Source organism: Sarcophilus harrisii, chromosome 3, assembly GCF_902635505.1.
Source record: "Sarcophilus harrisii chromosome 3, mSarHar1.11, whole genome shotgun sequence".
Classification (NCBI taxonomy): domain Eukaryota; kingdom Metazoa; phylum Chordata; class Mammalia; order Dasyuromorphia; family Dasyuridae; genus Sarcophilus; species Sarcophilus harrisii.
The window spans coordinates 610,200,177-610,220,766 of record NC_045428.1 but is presented as its reverse complement, the minus strand read 5'-3'; the positions used below and the strand labels follow the sequence as shown (position 1 = coordinate 610,220,766).

At 37.7% G+C, this 20,590-nt stretch overlaps 1 protein-coding gene across 1 annotated transcript; it reads left to right on the top strand.

The window, feature by feature from the left end:
- Positions 1-3,689: 3,689 nt before the first annotated feature.
- Positions 3,690-19,982, top strand: LOC100928714 (zinc finger protein 2 homolog). The gene is made up of 4 exons (XM_031964120.1): positions 3,690-5,786; positions 10,410-10,536; positions 12,239-12,334; positions 16,409-19,982. Exons 1-4 carry the CDS (start codon positions 5,745-5,747, stop codon positions 18,421-18,423), a joined length of 2,280 nt encoding a protein of 759 aa, XP_031819980.1. The 5' UTR covers positions 3,690-5,744; the 3' UTR covers positions 18,424-19,982.
- The last annotated feature ends 608 nt before the right edge of the window (positions 19,983-20,590 follow it).

Sequence of the window (20,590 nt, the reverse complement as noted above, 5' to 3'; positions counted from 1 at the left end):
TCAATAGTGATTTAGAGCACCTTCTCATGATTACAAATAGTTTTAATTCTTCATCTGAAAATTATTCATATCCTTTGACCATTTATCAATTGAAGAATGGCTTGGATTCTTATAAATTTGAGTCAATTCTCTATATATTTTAGAAATAAGGCCTTTATCAGAATCTTTAGACGCAAAAATGTTTTCCCAGTTTATTGCTTCCCTTCTGATCTTGTCTGCATTAGTTTTGTTTGTACAAAAACTTTTTAACTTAATATAATCAAAATTATCTATCTGGTGTTCAATTATGAGTCCCAGTTCTTTGGGCGCAAATTCCTTCCTTCTCCACAGATCTGAAAGGTAAACTATCCTATGTTCTTCTAATTTGCTTATAATATCACCATGTCTAAATCATGAACCCATTTAGATCTTATGTTGGTATACGGTGTTAGGTGTGGGTCAAGCCCTAATTTCTTCCATACTAGTTTCCAATTTTCCCAGAAGTTTTTGTCAAATGGTGAGTTCTTATCCCAAAAGCTAGGATCTTTGGCTTTGTCAAACACTAGATTGCTATAATAATTGCCTATCTTGTCCTGTGATCCTAATCTATTCCACTGATTGACTACTTTGTTTCTTAGCCAGTATCAAATGGTTTTGATGACCACTGCTTTATAATATAGTTTTAGACCTGGCACAGCTAAGCCACCTTCATTGGCATTTTTTCATTAATTCTGTCAAAATTCTTGACCTTTTGTTCTTCCAGATGAACTTTTTTATTGTTTTTTCTAGATCTATAAAATAATTTCTTGGGAGTTTGAGTGGTATGACACTAAATAAGTAGATTAATTTAAGTAGTATTGTCAGTTTAAATTATATTTGCTGGGCCTACCCATGAGCACTTTATATTTTTCCAACTGATTAAAGACCTGGGTTTTCTGGGTTAATTGTTAAGCTAAAATTAGCATAAGATGCAGAGACTGGATCCATACTTTGCTACATCTTAGCTTCAGAGGCTGCATGGAGTACACAATCATCTACACACAAAAGATCATGCACAAATTCTCCACTTTAAAAAAATGAATTCCACTAAATTTCAATCATCTGACTACTAATGGTTTCATGCTTTAAATATATTATCTTGTAGTTGCCAATTTTTTCTCTTTTATTACACAATCTTTTTTTAAATATCAAGAAACTTACAAATGTTGGAAAATAACAAAAATCTGACAAGTCAGGTCACTTGACTTGTGGTTAGGCTAGATACTTCCTGAAACAAGTTGAATGTGCTTTGGTACCATTGCTAACATTAGGAGTATGGGTACTTGGAGGCATAACAGGGTGTTTTTAGGGTGTGAAAACTATTAAATCTTATGTTCTTTTGAATTAGGGCCAATATCTATCATTCTGCCTGTCAAAGTGAGATTGCCTTAGAAATCTTGTTCTGCAACCAGACATCTGTGGTTAGGAATGTTGCTGGTATGGCACATGTGAGTTTTTGCAGCTGTTAGAAAAAGAAACTTGTTTCCAGGGCCTAAAGAAAAGAGGAACTTACCCACTTAAACTGGAAAAATGAATTTAATCTTTAGAAAAAAAAACAACAAAATTTAGCTTAATGCAGTGACTATTGATTCCTTTGAAGATATACATATTTTTGAAATTATTCACTAAGAAGTAGCATTAATAAAATCTTCTTAATCTGTTAATTTTTTCATATGGAAATGGAAAATAATGAAGTGTAAGACTATCAGATTCTCGGCACTTTGGACACACATTTTCTGCATGTGGCAGATTGGAAAAATAGATGATTACCATCCCCCTTTTCTCCCAGATATCAAGACCAACTTCTCTCATGTGTCATTCATTAGCCAGCCTCTTAATTCATTCTCTTTTCTTTTTCTCCCAAGTTTTGAGAGTTCTGGGGGAATATGTAGATAATTTATTTCTTTTAAGGAAACTGGTAATAGCTTTCTCATGAATTAGTCCTAAATCAATCAAAGTTAATAAAATATTATTTTTGTAATCAATAAAGTCTTTTTCTCCACCATAATTAATTTTATTTCTATGTGACTAAATATTGTAATAAAGAAATATATGCTATTGACAAATAAAAGCAATCATAAAGCAAAGGCATAAGATGTTTTGGCTTTGAGATGTCCTATCTAGAACTACCTCAAATCCTCAGTGTAACAGTAGGCATGGCTTTCACTTGACTAGAAACAGCTCATACAACTCAGTCCAGTCCAGATTGTGATCCATAACTCTTCTAGATCTTCTTTATTTTTTATCTTACTAAGACTTAATTTCAGCCTCTCAGGAAATAAGCTCAATTTTTTCTTGTCCTTTGATTCATTTTCAGTGATCACAGATTACTTTCCCCTCAGAATCTACTTTACTTTCCAGCTATTGAATGTTTTATCTCTTCATTTTATAGGCACATATATGTCTATGCTTTGCCCAAAATAGGATGTGTCATGTTTAAGCTAATGACTCTTTGAGACATTTAGAAACAATAAAAGAAATTCAAATAAATAAAAAAAAGAATAAAATATGAACTATCTCCTATGGAAAAGCACAGATCTGGAAAAGAGATTAAAAAAAGAAATATTTTAAAAAATTTTTAATTGCCCAAAAACCATAATCCAGAGAGCACCTAGACATCCAATATCAAAAACTTATAAAACAAAACTCCCCAAATATCTTAATAACTTAAAGCAAAAATAGACATTAAAAAAATCTGTAGAACACCAACCGAAGGAAATCCAGAAATGAAAACTCTCAGGAATATTATATTCAATATTAGATCAAAGAAAAAGTACTGTTAAGTCCCTAGAAAGAAAGAATTCAAATACCATGAAGCCATAAACAGGATTACATAAGATTTAGCAGCCATTATTATTACAGACCATAGAATTTGGAATATGATATTCAAGAAGGTCAAGAGTGTAGGATTACATCCAAGAATAAGCTACCCTGAAATTTTAGTATAATCCTAGAGTGTAACAAAACAAGTATATAATTTAAGCAATCCCAAAGAATCTAGTCCTGAATAGGAAATGTGTGATTCAGACACAAGATACAAAATCATAAAATATAAATATGAGTGAGAAATTGTAAAGGACTTGAAAAGTTCAAACTGTTATATGCCTATAGGGGAGGATAGATGATATCTATCACGTATCCCCCAAGACCTTCATGATCATTAGAATGATTAGAAAAAGTCTTGTTAGGGGATATATATGTGTTGGGATGATGCCCAAAGAATGAAAGAATGTGAAAGATGGATTTAGTAGGAGAAGTGAGAAGAAAAAATAGAGAAATTCATGTTACCTAAAGAGAAGTAGGAGAAAAGGGGACTAAAAAAAGGGTAAGGTAAGAGAGGATAGATTCAGAGTGTTTAGAGTTAGTAATCACAAGTAAAACAGACTTTTGAGGAAGGGACAGGGCAAAAATGTGGAGGATAAATAGACAAGAATAAGATGGAGGGAAAAGTACAGTTAGCTTTTATAAATGTGAATGTGAATGGGATGAAATCTCCTATGAAAATGGAAGAAGATAGCAGAATGGATTAGAGACTAGAATCCAACAATATTTTGTTTATAAGAGTCATATTTCAAAAAAAAAAACTAACCCACAAAATTAAAATAGGGGATTGGAGTAAAAAACATTATGCCTCAGCCAAAAAAAATTTTTTAAAGGCAGGGTTATCAATTATGATCTTAGACAAAACAAAAGAAAAAATAGCCCTAATTAAAAGAGAGAATCAGGGAAATGACCTTTTGCTAAAATATACCTTAGGCAATGAATTAATATCAATACCTAAACATATATGTATCAAATGCAGACCATGTATAACCATGAAACAAAAATTAAATTATTTACAGGAAGAAATAAACAGTACAACTGCACTAGTTTATTTTTTCTTTTGTTTTAGTAAATTTAGGGGTCCTCAATTTATACCTTTCAAATTTAGATAAATCTAACCATACAATCAATAAAGAATTAAGGATAAAAATAGAATTTAGAAAAGTTGGATATTATAATCTCCTGAAGAAATTTGAATAAGAAATAGGAAAGAGTATACCTGTTTTTTAGCTGTGCATGGCACCTTCACAAAAATTGACCATGTATTAGCGCAAAAAAATCTCACAAAGTTGCAAATATATACATATAATGTACCTTTTCCATACAATATTGCAGTCAGTGTTGGGAGGAGACCAAATCATATCGTTCAGTTTTATTATACCTGCTATTCATGACATTGGAAGTCACTAATCCCCTACCTGCTTGTACCTGTTAACCTTCATAGACTGGCAACTGGCCAGATTCCAAGATGAAATAGTTCATCCCATTTTACTGGTGTAACACTATCCAAATTGTCTTTTATCTCATTATGCATGTTATTAATAAGAACTGGTTCTGTCTCAAAGCCCTTGCTGATTTGCAGTGATCAGTTCCTCAGTGTGTTGCTACACTGACATAAATTCCTTTTAATTCTTTTTGTATTAAGTTTTACCTCCTTAATCAGGGAAAAAACCTGAATGAATAATTTTCTTATTAACAATATGGATTATTTACTTGGTCCTTTGTACTTTTCTCAAAAGAGTAAGTTAATATTAGTATTATTATTCATTTTAAAGCAAAATGTACCCAACAAAAAAGGAATCAGTTTTAAAATATTGTAATCATACTCTCTTATACACTACTAATTCATACTTCCACAGAATACAGATTGAATGAAGAGTTCATTTGCTAAGGGTACCATTACATAACCCTCTAGAAATCATCTTTCAAATTCATATTATGTTTTTATAAAATGGTTTCCCCAAAATGCCAATATAAAAAAAACATAATAATAGCAAACAATATTACAGATTTTAAAAGTCCAAAATTGTCAGTCAAATAGCATCAATTGAGATGATTTTCTTAGAATTATCTTAGAAAAATATTTTATTTTATCCTTTTATCCATTTGGTCACCTAAACTGATTGTTTATTTGAAGAATAAAATAGGATAATTCTGATCCAGCTACATTTAATTTTTATTCATACAGCTCCTAAACATTCCACTTTAATGTCAAATTCTTGGTCTATTTTGCACTAAGATCTGCACTCAGAGGGTCAAACATCCCAGTGATCTTCCAGGGAGAGGATATCTGAGTTCAAATGAGTCCACATTCTAGATTAGGATAAATGTGCTAACCAAACTGACTGCATTTTGTCAACAATCCATTTTTAAACTAGATTCCTTTTTGCTGTAAATCACTTGCTTTCCTGGAAATCTTCAGGTTGCCTCCCTCTTGGTCTCCCCCACTCAACTCCTAAATTCCCCAATCCTTCCTTCAATAAGAAAATAAGTGGTGGAGGCAGCGGGGAGAAGCAGCTCTCAGAGATGACCAGTCTGATGGATGGTGGCCCAGGTGGGAAAAGAGCCCCTGGAGTGGAGTTTGGAAGTCTGGGAGGAGTCCAAGATAGAAAGCGGGTCATTCCAGTGGTCAAAGCATTTCATGGGATGGAGGGTAGAGTTGGGAAAGGGAGGCGAGCAGCATCCTGAGATTCAGGTTCTAGGTATTACTGGAGTTAAGGCTCATGCTGGGGACTTCAGGGGCTGGGCTGGGTGGGGCTCTTGAGACTGGGAGGACCTTCCCAGAGGGGGCTGAATGAAAACAGGAACTTAATACTGAGATCACTCTGCCTTTTGCCCTTGCCACTGAATCAACTTTTCCTTCCCTGTGCTGAGACTTCTCTGCCTTCACTGGAGCTGAAGTTATGTTGTCCTTTGGAAGCCAACTCTGTGGATGCGCATCCCAGGTAGGTCTGAACCAGCTTCCCTGCCTCCCTGCCTCCTCCTGGAGAGCACATCGCCTGATTTATGTCTTCCCATTAGGACCCAAGTGTCCTGTCCTCCTACCCTCAGCTTTTGCTTAAAGATTCAGTTGTTTCTGCCTTCAGATCTGACTCTCTAGAAGGATCCACGAGTTCTGCCTTCCTGCCCTCATTATCCACTTTTTGTTGCAGGGAGCAAAGCAAAGCTCCTGCTCTCTCAGCCCCACCCCAATTCCACCCACCTTTATCTGCCCCTGCCCCCTACCCCACTTCCGGCTCTTGGGCTCCCCTATCAGACCGCAAGCACTGGCTCCCTCTACCCAGGCTCCCTTTAGGGAGGCCAAGCCTAAATTCTACCAGAGGATTCCAGGCATCCTCCCCAGCTCCTAGGTAGACCTCGGGACACAGTTATGCAGCTTCCCCCAGGCTCAATGTCCATCTGGAGCTTTCGGTGTCTCCTGTGTCCCTTATGTTCCTCCATGAGCTGGATCAGAATATCTTCCTCCCAGACCCTACCTGCGCTCTCCTTCCCCAGATCTCCTGTTTTCCTGACCCCTTCCCAGTCCTGAGTCCCAGACTGGATTCTATCTCACATTCTCAGGCTTCTCATGCCCCTCCTACGTTTCCTGGAAATCTCATTCCTATGTACATGCTCTGCTAGTCCTCTAAGTGCCAGTTGCCCCAGGACTCCGATCCCCTACTCCTTTTCAACAAAAGTAGACTTTTCAATCACTAAATTTCTCAGGCCTCAGTGGGAGGTCCTTATCTCCCTTCAACCATAAAAAGTCATCCATGGGATCCCCTGCCCCCTCCAAAGTGAGGTTTCCTTCTTTTCTCCTCATTCTTTCCCTACTCCCTACTTAGTCCATCTATGCCCTTCTTTTTCTGAGACCATAAAGGTTTGGTCTCCATCTACATTCTCACTGGTTTTTCTACAGCATCAGCACTTTTGATCTCTTTCTCCTCCTTAATATTTTCTTGTCTCTATGTTTCTGGGACGTCTCTCTTTCCTAGTTTTCATCCTACTTCTCTGACTGCTTCTTCGTTGTCCACTTGGCTAGATCCCTCTCCAAAGCACACCATAAGTCTGACCATAAGTATCTCCTGTGCTTTTTTCTTGAGTTCTTTTCTCTTCTCCTTTCATACTACTTTATATGATGATCTCATAAGCTTACATTTGATTCTCTAATCTACCTTACCTGTCCTTACCTCAGTGTTGACCCAGCAAATCTCTTATCTTTAATTTCCTTAGAGACATTTCAAATGGATATATTAAACTCAGTATGAGTTCCTCATCTCTCCCCCAATCCCTCCTTCTCTCTAACTTTCCTATTAGTGTAAAGGGCAATGCTATCCTCCTCAGGATCTAGGAGACATCCTGGATTCTCCCTATCTCTGCCCCCATAAATCTGGTGTAGTGCCATGGCCTGTCAAGTTCACCTTCATCACATCTCTATGATACATCCCTTTTCTTTTCTAACATTGTCACCAACTTGGTACAAGCCCACATCAGCTCATATCTAGTCTATTAAAATGACCTGCAGGTAGATGTACTTCATTCAAGGCTCTGCCCATGACAAGATATTCTCCACTCTCCATTCACTCACTAGAATGATTTTGTGTGGTGCAGTTCTGATCACATCACTCCTCTCCTCAATAAACTCCAGTGGCTCCCACTTGCCTCCAGGGTCAAATACAGAATGTTCTGTTTATCATTTAAAGCCCATCAAAACTTATCCCCTCCTAGCTTTTCAGACTCCTCACCTTACACCTTATTCCCCACATGTAATCTTTGATACAGTGTCACTGTGCTCCTGGCCTCTCTCAAGTGTGCGCATTTTCAATAGCTTTCCCCCATGCTTGGAAAACTTTCTTTCCCTGATTCAGACCACTGACCTTCCTGGCTTCCCTTAAGTTCCAACTAAAACCCCACCTTCTATCTAGGAAGCCTTCCCTAATGTCTCAGTTCTATTGTCTCCCTCTTTTAATTCTTTCCAGTTTGTTCTTTACAATTTACTTTTATATGATATCTTGCATATTGTTCCCTCCCCCCAATTAGATTGTAAACTCTTCAAGGGCAGGGACTATCTTTTGCCTTTTATGTTGCTATTTGCCCTTCATTCTGACCATGATATCAGAGAGATGATGACATGACGTGAAAGTGAATTGGATTTAATCAGGCAGGGCTGTGCAAGATAACCTACCCCACTCTCCCCATCAGAGCCATCTGGGTCCAGTGGCAAAACATAAATCAACACCATCCCGGTGTTAAACATAGTGACTGGCACATAATAGGTGCTTAATAAATATGTGGAATTGAATGGAAAATCATTAGTTCTTGATAAAACTTTGGCATATCACTCTCTTCTTTCTTTCTCTTCCCCTCTTTTTCTGTCCCTTTCAGGTAGCTTTCTCCACAAAAAAAGCATTTACCTGCAGTTAGAATGTCACAAAATTCTATCTATAACATCCTCTCTCCTCCTCTTCAGTGTTACCTTTAGATTTTCTCATTTAACCCTGAACCCTAATATACTTTTTGGTCTTCCTATTATCATTCTGTTTCCTTTGTTCTTTGTAATTATTCACTCCTCCTGCATTTCTGTCGTTTATGGATTTGAGAAACAACTACTCTCTTCAATTCTGGTTTACTTTCTAAGAATATTTCAGACTCTATTATTATTCCTCACCCATTTTTTGTCCCATATTGCTAAACTTACATTTGCAGGATAGATTCCTCTGAGCTACATCCAGAACTCCAATTGGAATGACCATTCCACTAGGTTTGGAATGGTCTTGCATATTTCAATGTCCTTTCCATTGTATCAGAAAGTCTTTCTCTTAATGGCTCGCAGAACCCACTTACTCTCAAGGAACTGGCAGTCTAGCAGAGGAAAATAATACACAAAGAATGTGAAAAGGGATCTGGGTGATGAGAAAGGGGCCAATTCAAAGGTATGGTATGGACACAAAGTCAAAGAAGTCCCAAAAAAAGTTGATCCAGGTGAGAAATGAGACACTTGAGATGAGCTTTCTCTTTAAAAGGTGTTTGGAAGTTTAAGGGGATCTAAGAGGATGATAGATGGATCTGAAAAAGGGATCTGTTGGGTGTGAACTAAGGAATCAGTTAGATTACCTTTCTGTAGTGAGAGCCCATAAATTGAATCTGTGCAATGAAGAAGAGTGACTCAAGAGACCCTGTTGAAAAATAAAAGATTTGTAAATTTTGGGGTATTTCTAAAAGTGTAAAAGTTCAATAAATACCTTAATTTTTTCAAAGTAAAAAAACAGAATAAAAGTGAAATATGGATTAAAAATAAACATGAGTTAGAGGTTTTAAAGGAAAAACCCAAAATTAGATTAAAAAAATAAAGTTTTATGTATCTGATGGAAAATTGCCCCCAAATTTTAGAATCCCTGATAAAGTGAATCAAAATCTTCTGATGGGAATGGAAGAGTATTGAATTCCAAGTACATTAGTCAAAAACACATGTAGCAGACTGAAAGTATAGATGACCACTCGTACACATCAGGATATTTTCAAATCTGACCACCCTCTCCCACATATGGGACACCTCCTAACTCAATCCGTTTGTTGACTTTTGTTCTTCTAAGTTTCCAGAATTCTAGGGGTGTCTTTAAAACTTTTATTTCTCTTAAGGAACCTGGCAGTTACCTCCAATGAAATGAAATATTGAGTTTTCTTTAATGAATGAAGGAAATTTCCTTTTCCCATGAAAATGATTCATATTTTTATGTAACTAAATATTATTATTAAGAAATATATGTTTTTGAGAAATAAAAACAATCATAAAAGAATGGCATCAGATGTTTTGGCTGTGACCATCATACCCAAAGTTGCCTTAAGCCCTCAGTACAACAATAGATAACTCGCTTGATTGAAGTCTCATGGTACTCAGTTTGATCAAAATTATAATTACTATATCTTTAGAATTCTCTTTGTGTTTTACCTAGATGAAATTTTATTTCTACCTCTCAGGAAATAAACTAGATATTTTCTTTTTCTTTCCAATATTTTCTGTGATCACAGGAAACCCTTCAACCCCCAACAATATACTGTACTTACCAGCTTTTTACAATTTTGCACCAAACTTTCTTTACTTTTTTTGCAAGGTAATTAGACTTGCTCAGGATCGAAATCTAGGAAATATTAAGTGTGTAGGGCTGGATTTGGACTCAGGTTCTCCTGCCTTCAGGACTGGTGCTCTATACACTCCACCATTGAGCTGACCCTGTGAATATTCTTTAACAACATATCACGTCTCTCAGTTCTGATGAAGAAGTTTCACATCATCCTCTGTCATTTCCCCCCATAGAGCCTCCTACAGCACATTAGAACACATGCTTCTTCCCAGATTCCATAATAAGACATTCCTCTACTTTCTTCCAACTGACCATAGAAGTTCTTTTTCTCAGTATTCATCAGATTCCTAATGACTTTGGCTTCAAGTCTTGACTGTGACCCTTGTCACAGGTGTGACCGCTGGGTAAATTCCCTTTCTGTGTTTCAGTTTCCGCCCATGAGGGTTGAAGTAGATGAATTCTGAAATGTCTTTGAGCTCTTAAGCCCAATGTATTTTGGTGGTTTAGGAGCTGGTGGCATTCCAGGATGTGGCCGTAGACTTCACACCAGACGAGTGGGGCCTTTTGGACCCTTCTCAGAAGGAGCTGTACAAGGAGGTCATGCTGGAGAATGCCCGGAACCTTCTCTTCCTGGGTAAGGGCACTTTTCTGCAATCAAAAGGAATATCTTTGTTCCCTGCTGTGCTGGGTTTGGAGCATTTCTCAATGCTGGTCTCCTGTGTCCCAGAGACAGAATCCTCCTGCTGTCCAGTTTTCCTATAAAATGTCAGTACATTGTTGAAGAGAAGCTGGAGGTCTCTCAGTTGCTTCTGAAGCCATCTCTCCCCAATTCTAAGCAGCCTGAGCTCAAAGATCTGATCAGTGCTGAAGCATCTCAGATGTGGAATTAATATCACAAGTTTTTTTTTTTTTTTTATAATTTAATAGCCTTTTATTTACAGGATATATACATGGGTAACTTTACAGCATTAACAATTGCCAAACCTCTTGTTCCAATTTTTCACCTCTTACCCCCCCACCCCCTCCCCTAAATGGCAGGATGACCAGTAGATGTTAAACATCACAGCTCTTCCTTGTACATTGTTGAAGAGAAGCTGGAGGTCTCTCAGTTGCTTCTGAAGCCATCTCTCCCCAATTCTAAGCAGCCTGAGCTCAAAGATCTGATCAGTGCTGAAGCACCTCAGATGTGGAATTAATATCACAAGTTTTTTAAGCCAGTCTCTCTCTGGACATGACTTTGATCTGAAAAAGTTTGGAAATTGCTCAACTTGCAACTTTACAACTCTTTCCTCTTTAGTTTGGGCCCGACTGGGAGTAAATTTCTTTTTGAGAAACATCACAGCTCTTCCTTGTGCCCAGTAGAACCCGTTAGTCCCCAGTCTTCCTTTACATTGCCCCCAAACTCCAGCACAGATGGTGCAGCAGGAAGGATTAGAACACACATTGATTTTCACCTGCTGTTCCCCAGTAAGTGCTTTCTTCACCATATTAGGCCATTAAGTGACCTCATTATCCCCACTGTACAGTTGAGAAAACTGAAGCAGACCATTTAAGTGGCTTGACCAGGAGCACACAGCCGGTGTCTGAGCCCAGATTGAAATCCTGGCATTGCTGACCCAGGCCTTGATACTGCACTCCTGGATGTCTCTAATTCTGGGTAATGGAAACTACACAGTGAGTCCCTCCTTCCATGAAGAAGGGGCACCAAGACTGAGTTTTCTGGTTCCAAACCAGCTCCTTAACCTTCCCTAGTTCTCCCCAAAGCTCCCTAAAGTAAATGCTATGGAGCCTTCCTTAGCAGATCTGGGAACCATCCCCTGCTCTCACTTGCATGCTCCCATCAATGCCAGGAACAACAGACTGGCCAAGAATCAGAATTGGGACTAACTAAGGTTCTTTGAGTTTAGCAGCAGGAGAATCTCACCCACAGTGGCTGAGACTCCCTGAATGAACAATAAAAAGGTTTTTATAGGTTTTAATGAGGGGGCAGAGGTAGGGGGCAGGGCAAAAACTGATTCATCAGGGTCCCTTTTGCTAGGGCTCATGGCTGACCTGGAACAATGACCTCTTCCCAGTTTGGGGTGAGGCATTTCTGCCGGAATGGAGCACAAAAGGATGAGGCAAGGAAATATGGCAGTTTCTCAGAACAGGATAATGCTGCACATCCTAGTTTGGAGTCTTGTATTACAAGCACTAATAGAAAGATACAGCCAGATATGTATGAACATAATGGAGAGCTTCTCAAAATGGAGCAGCTTTGTATGCATACTTTCTTGGCTACAGAGAACTAAATTACAAGTATGTCTCCAGCCTCGCCCTTGGTTCTCCATTCCCAGGGCTGCCAACTCCCAGAAAAGATGTGTTCTCTCATCTCGAACAAAGGGAAGCACTGTGGATGCTGGAGGAAGAAGTCCTGAGAAGGAGTTGTTCAGGTGAGGGAGGTGAAAGCAAGTATATGAGAGCTGTGAGTATAAGAGGCTGTTGTGGGTTGGGGGCAGAAAGACCTGATTTGGAGTTCTTTTTCAAACACTTTTTTGCAGGTTTCCTGGGCAAGTCATTAACCTATTGAGCCTCAGTTTCCCCAACTGTAAAATGAGGGAGTTGGATTCCCTGGTTTCTTAGCTCCCTTCTAGTAATAAATCTATGATTCTATAAAAAGTCATCTGACAGAATTGAGGGGTATGGAACTGTCCTGAAAGTGCAAATTGGGCTTAAGTTTTGTGATTCTGGACATGTCACTTAAGCCTGTTGGCCTCGCTCTTAGACTTTCTTCAAGACAGTGAATATTTATTAAGTGCCACCTCTGTGGATCCTCTGCTAAGCACCAGGGATATAAAGAGATTCAAGGAACATTCCCTATTCTCATAGAGCTCACATAGTGGTGAAGTGGCCAATGTAAACCACTATATAGAAATCCACTATCAAGAGACATATTGGAGCTAATTGATGGAGGGAAAGCACTAAAGTTAAGAAAAAGTAGAAAAGGCCTATTGTGGAAGGTGGGCTCTAGTTGGGGCTTCAGGGAAGCCATGGTGAGCATTCTAGGTATGGACATGGTAAGGAAATCAGGAGGTGGAGTGGCCTGTTTACAGACTAGAAAGACCCATACCTTTAGGTTAGAGCATATTTGGAGGGGAAATAAGGTGAAAGAAGACTGGAAAAGCAGGAGAGGGGTAGGTGATGAAGTGCTTTAATGGCCCCAGAGAGGATTTTATATTTGGTTCTTTTGCTAGAGGGCCACACATGGTTTAGTAGGTAGTGACATGGTCAGTTGAGAACTTTAGGAAGACTAATTTGTCATTTGAGTGAAGGAATGAATGAACCATGGAGAGACTCGAGGCAGCTAAATCAACCAGCAGACTCTTGTAATATTTCAGGAATATGTTTGGGTACCAAATCAAGGACATTGAAGTGTTGAGAAAAAATGGGGCATATGGGAGAAATGTTGCAAAGGTGGAATCATAGGATTTTAGAGCAGATTGAATATGGTGGTCAGGTGTATGAATGTGTAAGACTCAGTGAGGAATACTGACACTTCATTTGTGAGCTTGCGTTATTGGGAGAATATCTTGGACAGCATTACTAAAGTAGGAAAATGGGAGGGCTGGGGGAGGCAGAGAATGAGTTTAGTTTTGGATATGACAAAAGGAAACCCAGTAGAATACTTGGGTCTACTAAAACCCAGACAGAGAAAATGGAGTGAGTGTGTCAAAGATTTCAAAGAAATCAAGAAAGTTGAAGATGAAGAAATGGCCATTAGATTCACCAATTTTGAGGATTTTGGTAATTTTGGAAAGATGAGTTTCATTTAACAGTGAATTTGGAAGATAAAGTACAGAGAATTTCAAAGAACGAAAAAGAAAGGAGTTGGAGTCACTGGTTATAAATGGACATCTTCAGCTGTTTAGCCATGAAACAGAAGGGAGATATTGGAAAATATCTCTTGGGGTTGAAGGGATCAAGTTACAGTTTTCTGAGGATTAGATGGATATAATTTCATCTGTAGCAATAAGAAAGGAGTCATTAGTGTGAAAGAAACTGAAAAGTAGTGGGAAAATGGGGATGCTAAAGAGGCAGTATGCTGTGTTCCAAGATGACGTACTGCAATGGGATGATTTACAAATGGAAATGCTTTAGTAAGTAGAAGGACTGTTTCATTTAATAATGAGGTCAAAAAAGAAAAGAAGGTATCTATTTGGGGAAGTGAGGAGGATAAATTATATTCTAATAAATGACTTCTTTTTTCAATGAAATATAAGGCAAATTTCTCTTCTGGGAAGGTGACTGTGGGTAGAGAGTGAGGGCAAGCAATAAGGGGGGGTTGGGGAAATATGATAACATGTGGAAAAGCTGCTGTGGTGAATGGAATAGGCAGTCAGTGATACGGTTGTACAGTCATTTCAGTCTTGTCTGACTCTTCATGACCACATTTGGGGTTTTCTTCCCAAAGATACTACAGTAATGTGCCATTTCTTTTTCTAGTTCATTTTACAGATGAGGAAACTGAGGCCAACAGGCTTAAGTGACATGTCCAGAATCACAAAGCTAGAAAGTGTCTGACGTCAGATTTAAACCTGGATCTTCTTGACCCTAGGCCCAGCATTCTATCCACTGAGGCACATAGCTTCCCCGAGGGAATCAGTTAGAGAAATGTCATAGCATAGTTTTGCCACACTGAGATTATGTAGCCTAAATTTATAGTAGACCCAAGAAGGCTGGCTTCATGATTTTCTAAATGTTTCAGCAATATATAACAGTAACAAGGGCTGTTGCCTTACTTGGAGTTAGTCTAAGGCTATGCTTTACATAAATCATCAAAATGGATCTCTCCTCAATTTCTAAGTCTCGAACTTTGGCCCATTATTGGAGAGTTATTGAGGTGATAGGCAGCTGGGGGAATGGGAGAGAAACTCCCAAATATCCCATGGTCTTTGTTGCTTCAGGAACCTAGGGAAAAATCTCTGTGATTCTCACTGTGCATCTAGTAAAGTCCCATCAAGGTTAAAAATAGATAAAGGTTACTTAGTATGAAGCATGTGGAGCAAGAAAAAGACAGAAACATGGTTGAAACCAGATATATCTAACAAATAGAACAGAGGCAAGATTACATCAATTGAGGCAGAGGCTGGGGCCTAGTATCAGCCTTGAGCCCCATCAGACAATCAATAAGCATGGGATTAGGCAGCTCCAGTTTTCTAGGCACTGTGCTAAGCCATGGGGATATAAAGGAAGGAAAAAGTTAGTCCCTTCTATTAGGGAGCTCCCAATCTGGCATACAAACATGGACGTGGTTTGAAAAGAGGCAACAGATCAGGAAACTCACTCTTAGCTGATGTAGAGAAAAGAATATTTTTGAATGGAAAGATACTTAGTTTGGGATGGCTAGGTGGTGCAGTGGATAGAGCACCAGCCCTGAAGTCAGGAAGCTCTGAGTTCAAATTTGACCTCAGAAACTTAACACTTCCTAGCTATGTGACCTTGGGCAAGTCACTTAACCCCAATTGCCTTAGCAAAAAAAGAAAGAAAGATAGTTTAATAGGACATAAGAGAATACAAGGAATGAGTGTAATATCTGTTTAAGGCAGAATTGGGGAATACATAATCAATATTAAAGTAAAAATGATAAAAATACAGGCACACCTCAGAGATATTGTGGGTTCAGCTCCAAATCATCCCCCAGGAAAGGAAATAATATAGTAAAGCCACATTAATTTTTTTTATTTTCCATTGGATATAAATGTTTTATACCATATAATACTCTACTGAGTGAGTAAAAATGTTATGTCCATAATTTTAAAATACTTCATTGTTATGAAAAGCTAATAATCATCTGAATCTTCAGGGAACCATAATTTTGTTGATGGTGAAGGGTCTTTTCCAGTGTCAATAACTGCTGATTGATCAGGGTTGTGGTTGCTTAAGATTGACAGTGGGTTGGCAATTTCTTAAAATAAAGCAACATTGAAGTTTGCCAGGATTGTTGACTTTTCATTTGAACACTTAGATAGCATTTTAGGGATATTCATTCCCAGATTTCAATTTTTTATGTCTTAGGGCATAGGAAGATCCAAGAAGAGGGGGAAAAAATGAGTCAATATGTAATAATAAAAAAGAAGAAAAAACAAAAGGAAGCTCAAAGGAGAAACGCTATCTAGTACCATGGACAGAGCATGCCTAGTCACAGAGTAGGAATTTTAGTCTAAGATCAGGGAGTTTGTTACATCAATGTTCTGACTTGTGAATGGAATGAAAATTCTGAGCTTGTCTGTGTCATAATGAAGATCCAGAGAGATTTTATGTGAAATTCTTTATAAATGACATCATTCTGCTAATATGAGTGGATGGCATTTTCAAATAAATGATTCTGTCCACTTAACGTTGAATACTTTTATCTTTGTCTAGGGAAATTAAATGTGGCTTAGTTTTACTTTCTGCCTGTGGAGGTAAGGGGATATAATTACATATGCATGTGTATGTATATGTATCTTATTGATTATTTCCTGCAGAAGGAGAAATTAGACCTGAAATGAAGGAGGTTCCTGCAAAACTAAGCATTTCTGTGGAGGGAACTCACAAGCAAAGCTTCCCAAGTGATGACCCCCATGCCTTCACTAGGAGACAAATCTGTGTTGTACTTCACAGAATTCACATAGGAGAAAAACCTTATAATTATTATCACTGTCAAAAAGACTTGAGTCAACAGTTATCCCTTATTAATCATCAAAAAATTCACATTGAAAAGAAACCACATGAATGTCACAAATGTAGAAAGACTTTCATACAGAAGGCCAGTCTTGCTGAACATCAGAGAATTCACACCAAGAAGAAAAATGAATGTGATCCGTATGAAAAGGCTTTTAGACAAGAATGCCATTTTACCATACATCAGAGAATCCACACTGGAGAAAAACCTTGTGAACATAATGAATGTGGAAAGACTTTCAGATGCAAATCCAAACTTGCTCTACATCAGAGAGTCCACACTACAGAGAAGCATTATCAGTGTCATCAATGTGGAAAGACTTTCTCACAGAGCTCCAATCTTTCTAAACATCAAACAATCTATAATGAAGACAAACATTATAACTGTGATCAATGTGACAAGGCTGTTACACAAAGCTCCAGTCTTGCTGAACACCAGAGAATTCACACTGGAGTGAAACTTTATCAGTGTAATCAGTGTGGAAAGACTTTTAGACAGAGATGCCATCTTGCTCTACATCAAAGAATTCATACTGGGAAGAAACCTTTTGAATGTAATGAATGTGGAAAGACTTTCATGCAGAATTCCAATCTTGCTAAACATCAGAGAATCCATTATGGAAAGAAAGCGTATGAATGTAATGAATGTGGAAAGATTTTCACACAGCATTCCAGTCTTGTGGAACATAAACGAATTCACACTGAGGAGAAACCTTATGAATGTAATCACTGTAGAAAGACTTTCACTCAGGAATGCCGTCTTAGTCTACATCAGAGAATCCACACTGGAGAGAAACCTTGTGAATGTAATCATTGTGGAAAGGCCTTCAGATGCAAATCCAAACTTGCTCTACACCAAAGGGTCCACACTGGAGAGAAGTATTATCAATGTAATCAATGTGGAAAGGGATACAAAAGTAGTTCAGGTTTAGCTACACATCAAAGAATCCACACTGGAGAGAAACCTTATGAGTGTAATCAATGTGGAAACACTTTCAGATGTAGCTCCAGTCTTGCTGTACATCAGAGAAGTCACACTGGAGAGAAACCATATGAATGTGTTCAGTGTGGAAAGAATTTCCGACAATACAACAAATTTGCTGACCATCAGAGAATCCATACTGGAGAGAAACCTTATCAATGTCATCAATGTGAAAAGACTTTTAGAAGAAGCTCAGGTCTTGCTAAACATCAGAGAACCCACACTGGAGAGAAACCTTATGAATGTAATCAATGTGGAAAAACTTTCTCACAGAAATCTAATCTTGCTTTTCATGAAAGAATCCACAATGGAAAGAAACCATATGAATGTAGTCAGTGTGGAAAGAATTTCAGACACAACTCCAGTCTTGTTGAGCATCAGAGAATCCACACTGGAGAGAAACCTTTTGAATGTGGTTCATGTGGAAAGAATTTCCGACAGTACAACAAATTTTCTGCACATGAGAAAATTCATACTGGAGAAAAATCTTATAAATGTAATCAGTGTGGAAAAAATTTCCAACAGTGTAACAAATTTATTGAACACCAGAAAATCCACAATGGAGAGAAACCTTATGAATGTAAACAGTGTGGGAAGGCTTTTACACAAAAGTACAGTCTTAGTTACCATCAGAAAATCCACACTGGAGAGAAACCTTATGAATGTAATCAGTGTGGAAAGGGATTCATATGTCGCTTCCATCTTACTCTTCATCAGAGAATCCACACCGGAGAGAGACCTTATGAATGTGTAGTTTGTGGTAAAGCTTTCTATGTACGCTCTTCCCTTACTAAACATCAGAGAACCTATACTGGAGGACAAATTTCCTTAATATAATCAATATGGAAAATCATTCAGGCTAAAGTCATTCTTTATTCCCTGTCAGAGAATATCCTTGTAATGAATGAGGAATGTTATAGAAATGGAGCACAAAGCTCTTATTAGTTATCAGAAAATTCATCTTGGAAATAAGCCCTATAAATGGATCCAATGGCCTTCAGGCAAAGATCATCTCTTTCCTTTATATTAAAGATTCATAGTGAAGAGAAGATTTACTAATGTGCTCAATGAGGACCTACCTTTCCGTGGAAGATGGAGGTCAGTAAACTTCCCAATATTCACCTTGGAACAAAGCCATAAAAGCTAAATTTATGGGAAGGCTTTCACCTGGAGTTCCTACTTGTGTGCATATTGGAAAAATCTTGTGGGACCTAAAATTTGTGAATCCAGTTATTGAGGAAAGGCGTCTTCCTGCAGCACAGACATCACAAATTTCATACTGTGCAGAAAACCCTAAAACTGGATTAAACATTTCTCTGAAATCCCAAGGTTTCTCATTATTCCTTTCTCATATGTCATCACATTATTTTACCATAACTTCTGCAAGCACTCCCCAATTGATTGGTATTCACTTTGACTCATGATATTAGCTGGCACAAAAAGTCTTGCATCAATATTTTGGTATCTATTGGACATTTATTTGTAATGATTATTTTAGACTGCGGTGTAACCACATGAAAGAGAGCCATCCCTGAGTCTACAAAACTTCGATTCTTTCTCAGATACTGACTAGCTGTGTGATGCTAGATGAGTCACTTCCTCTGTTCTTGCCTGAGTTTCCCCATCTGTAGAATAGAGATGATAATAATAATAGCACCTGCTTCCCAGAGTTATGAAAGGATTAAATGAGATAATAGCTATCAAGTGTTTTGCAAGCATTTAATCACTTGTAAATGTAATCTGTAATTATTATCATTTTGTCCTCTTGGACTATAAATCTCATAACAATAATAGTGAATTAAAAGCTATAGATACTTTTATTCAGATTTTCAGTAGATTTGGGGTGAAAGCACTGTGTTGTGATGAATAGGGAACAAGGTTTGGAATTGGGAAAATTTGGTTTCAAATCCTATCTGAGATGTTTTCCAGCTGTGTAACTCTGGGTAAGGAACAATGTCAGTGTGCCTCAGTTTACTCATCTTGAAAATGGGGATATTGAACTCAGTGGCTTCTATGCTCCCCTAACTCTAAATCTATGTTCTTATCAAAAGTACTTTCATTGGTCTCTTTCCAAAGCCTCATCCAATGTTCCAGGAAGTAGGCCTTAGCAGGGCCAAATCTGAGACTACAGCTGAAAGTGGTAGCCACCGAAAATCCTGTCCTGAAATAGGGAATGTATACATTATGTGTTTAATATACAAAAGAAAATGAGTCTAGCAACCCTGTGTTCAGCAGTCAACAAAGTGTCACCAAGATCAAATTGGTGGATTTTTAAATCACATGAAGAAACAAATGTATCTAAAATGCAAAAGAGAAGCAAGTAGCTGGAGAAATGATTTGCACCAAGTTTCTCTAATAAATTCTCATTTCCTTTATTTAAAGGATGTTTGAATCCTTTAAAGATATTTTAAAAGATATTTAACAAATGGATATATACATGAATACCCATATATCTATATGTATGCATACGTATTATATATTTAAATATATATTTATTATATATTATACATTATATATACTGCCATATAGAGAGAGAGAGAGAGACCGACCAGATAGACTTCTGGTGAAAAAGTATGAATAGAGAGAAATTCAAGTTATCAACAACAACCATATAACAAAACGGTACATATCTGGAACCACTAATAATTAGAAAGATTTTAAGATTGGTAAATGTGATGAGAAAATGACAGTTACAAATAGCGGAGGGATTTCACAAACATTTCTATTGAGGGACAATCTTCTCACATTATCCATGTGAGAAAAAAAAGTCTGTCTCATCCTGCACTGAATCCTTCATCTCTCTCAGGATGTGGATAGCATATTCCATCTTCTGTCACCTTTTGAGATAGGCCATTGATTCTTAAATTCTCTCTCCTTCATTGGATTTCCAGATTTATAGTTTTTTGATATGAGAAACTTTCCATTTTTCTTCTCTTTTGATTTCATGGTAATATTGTTCAACATTACAAAGCCATATGGCTTTGCTTTGTCAATTATATTTTGC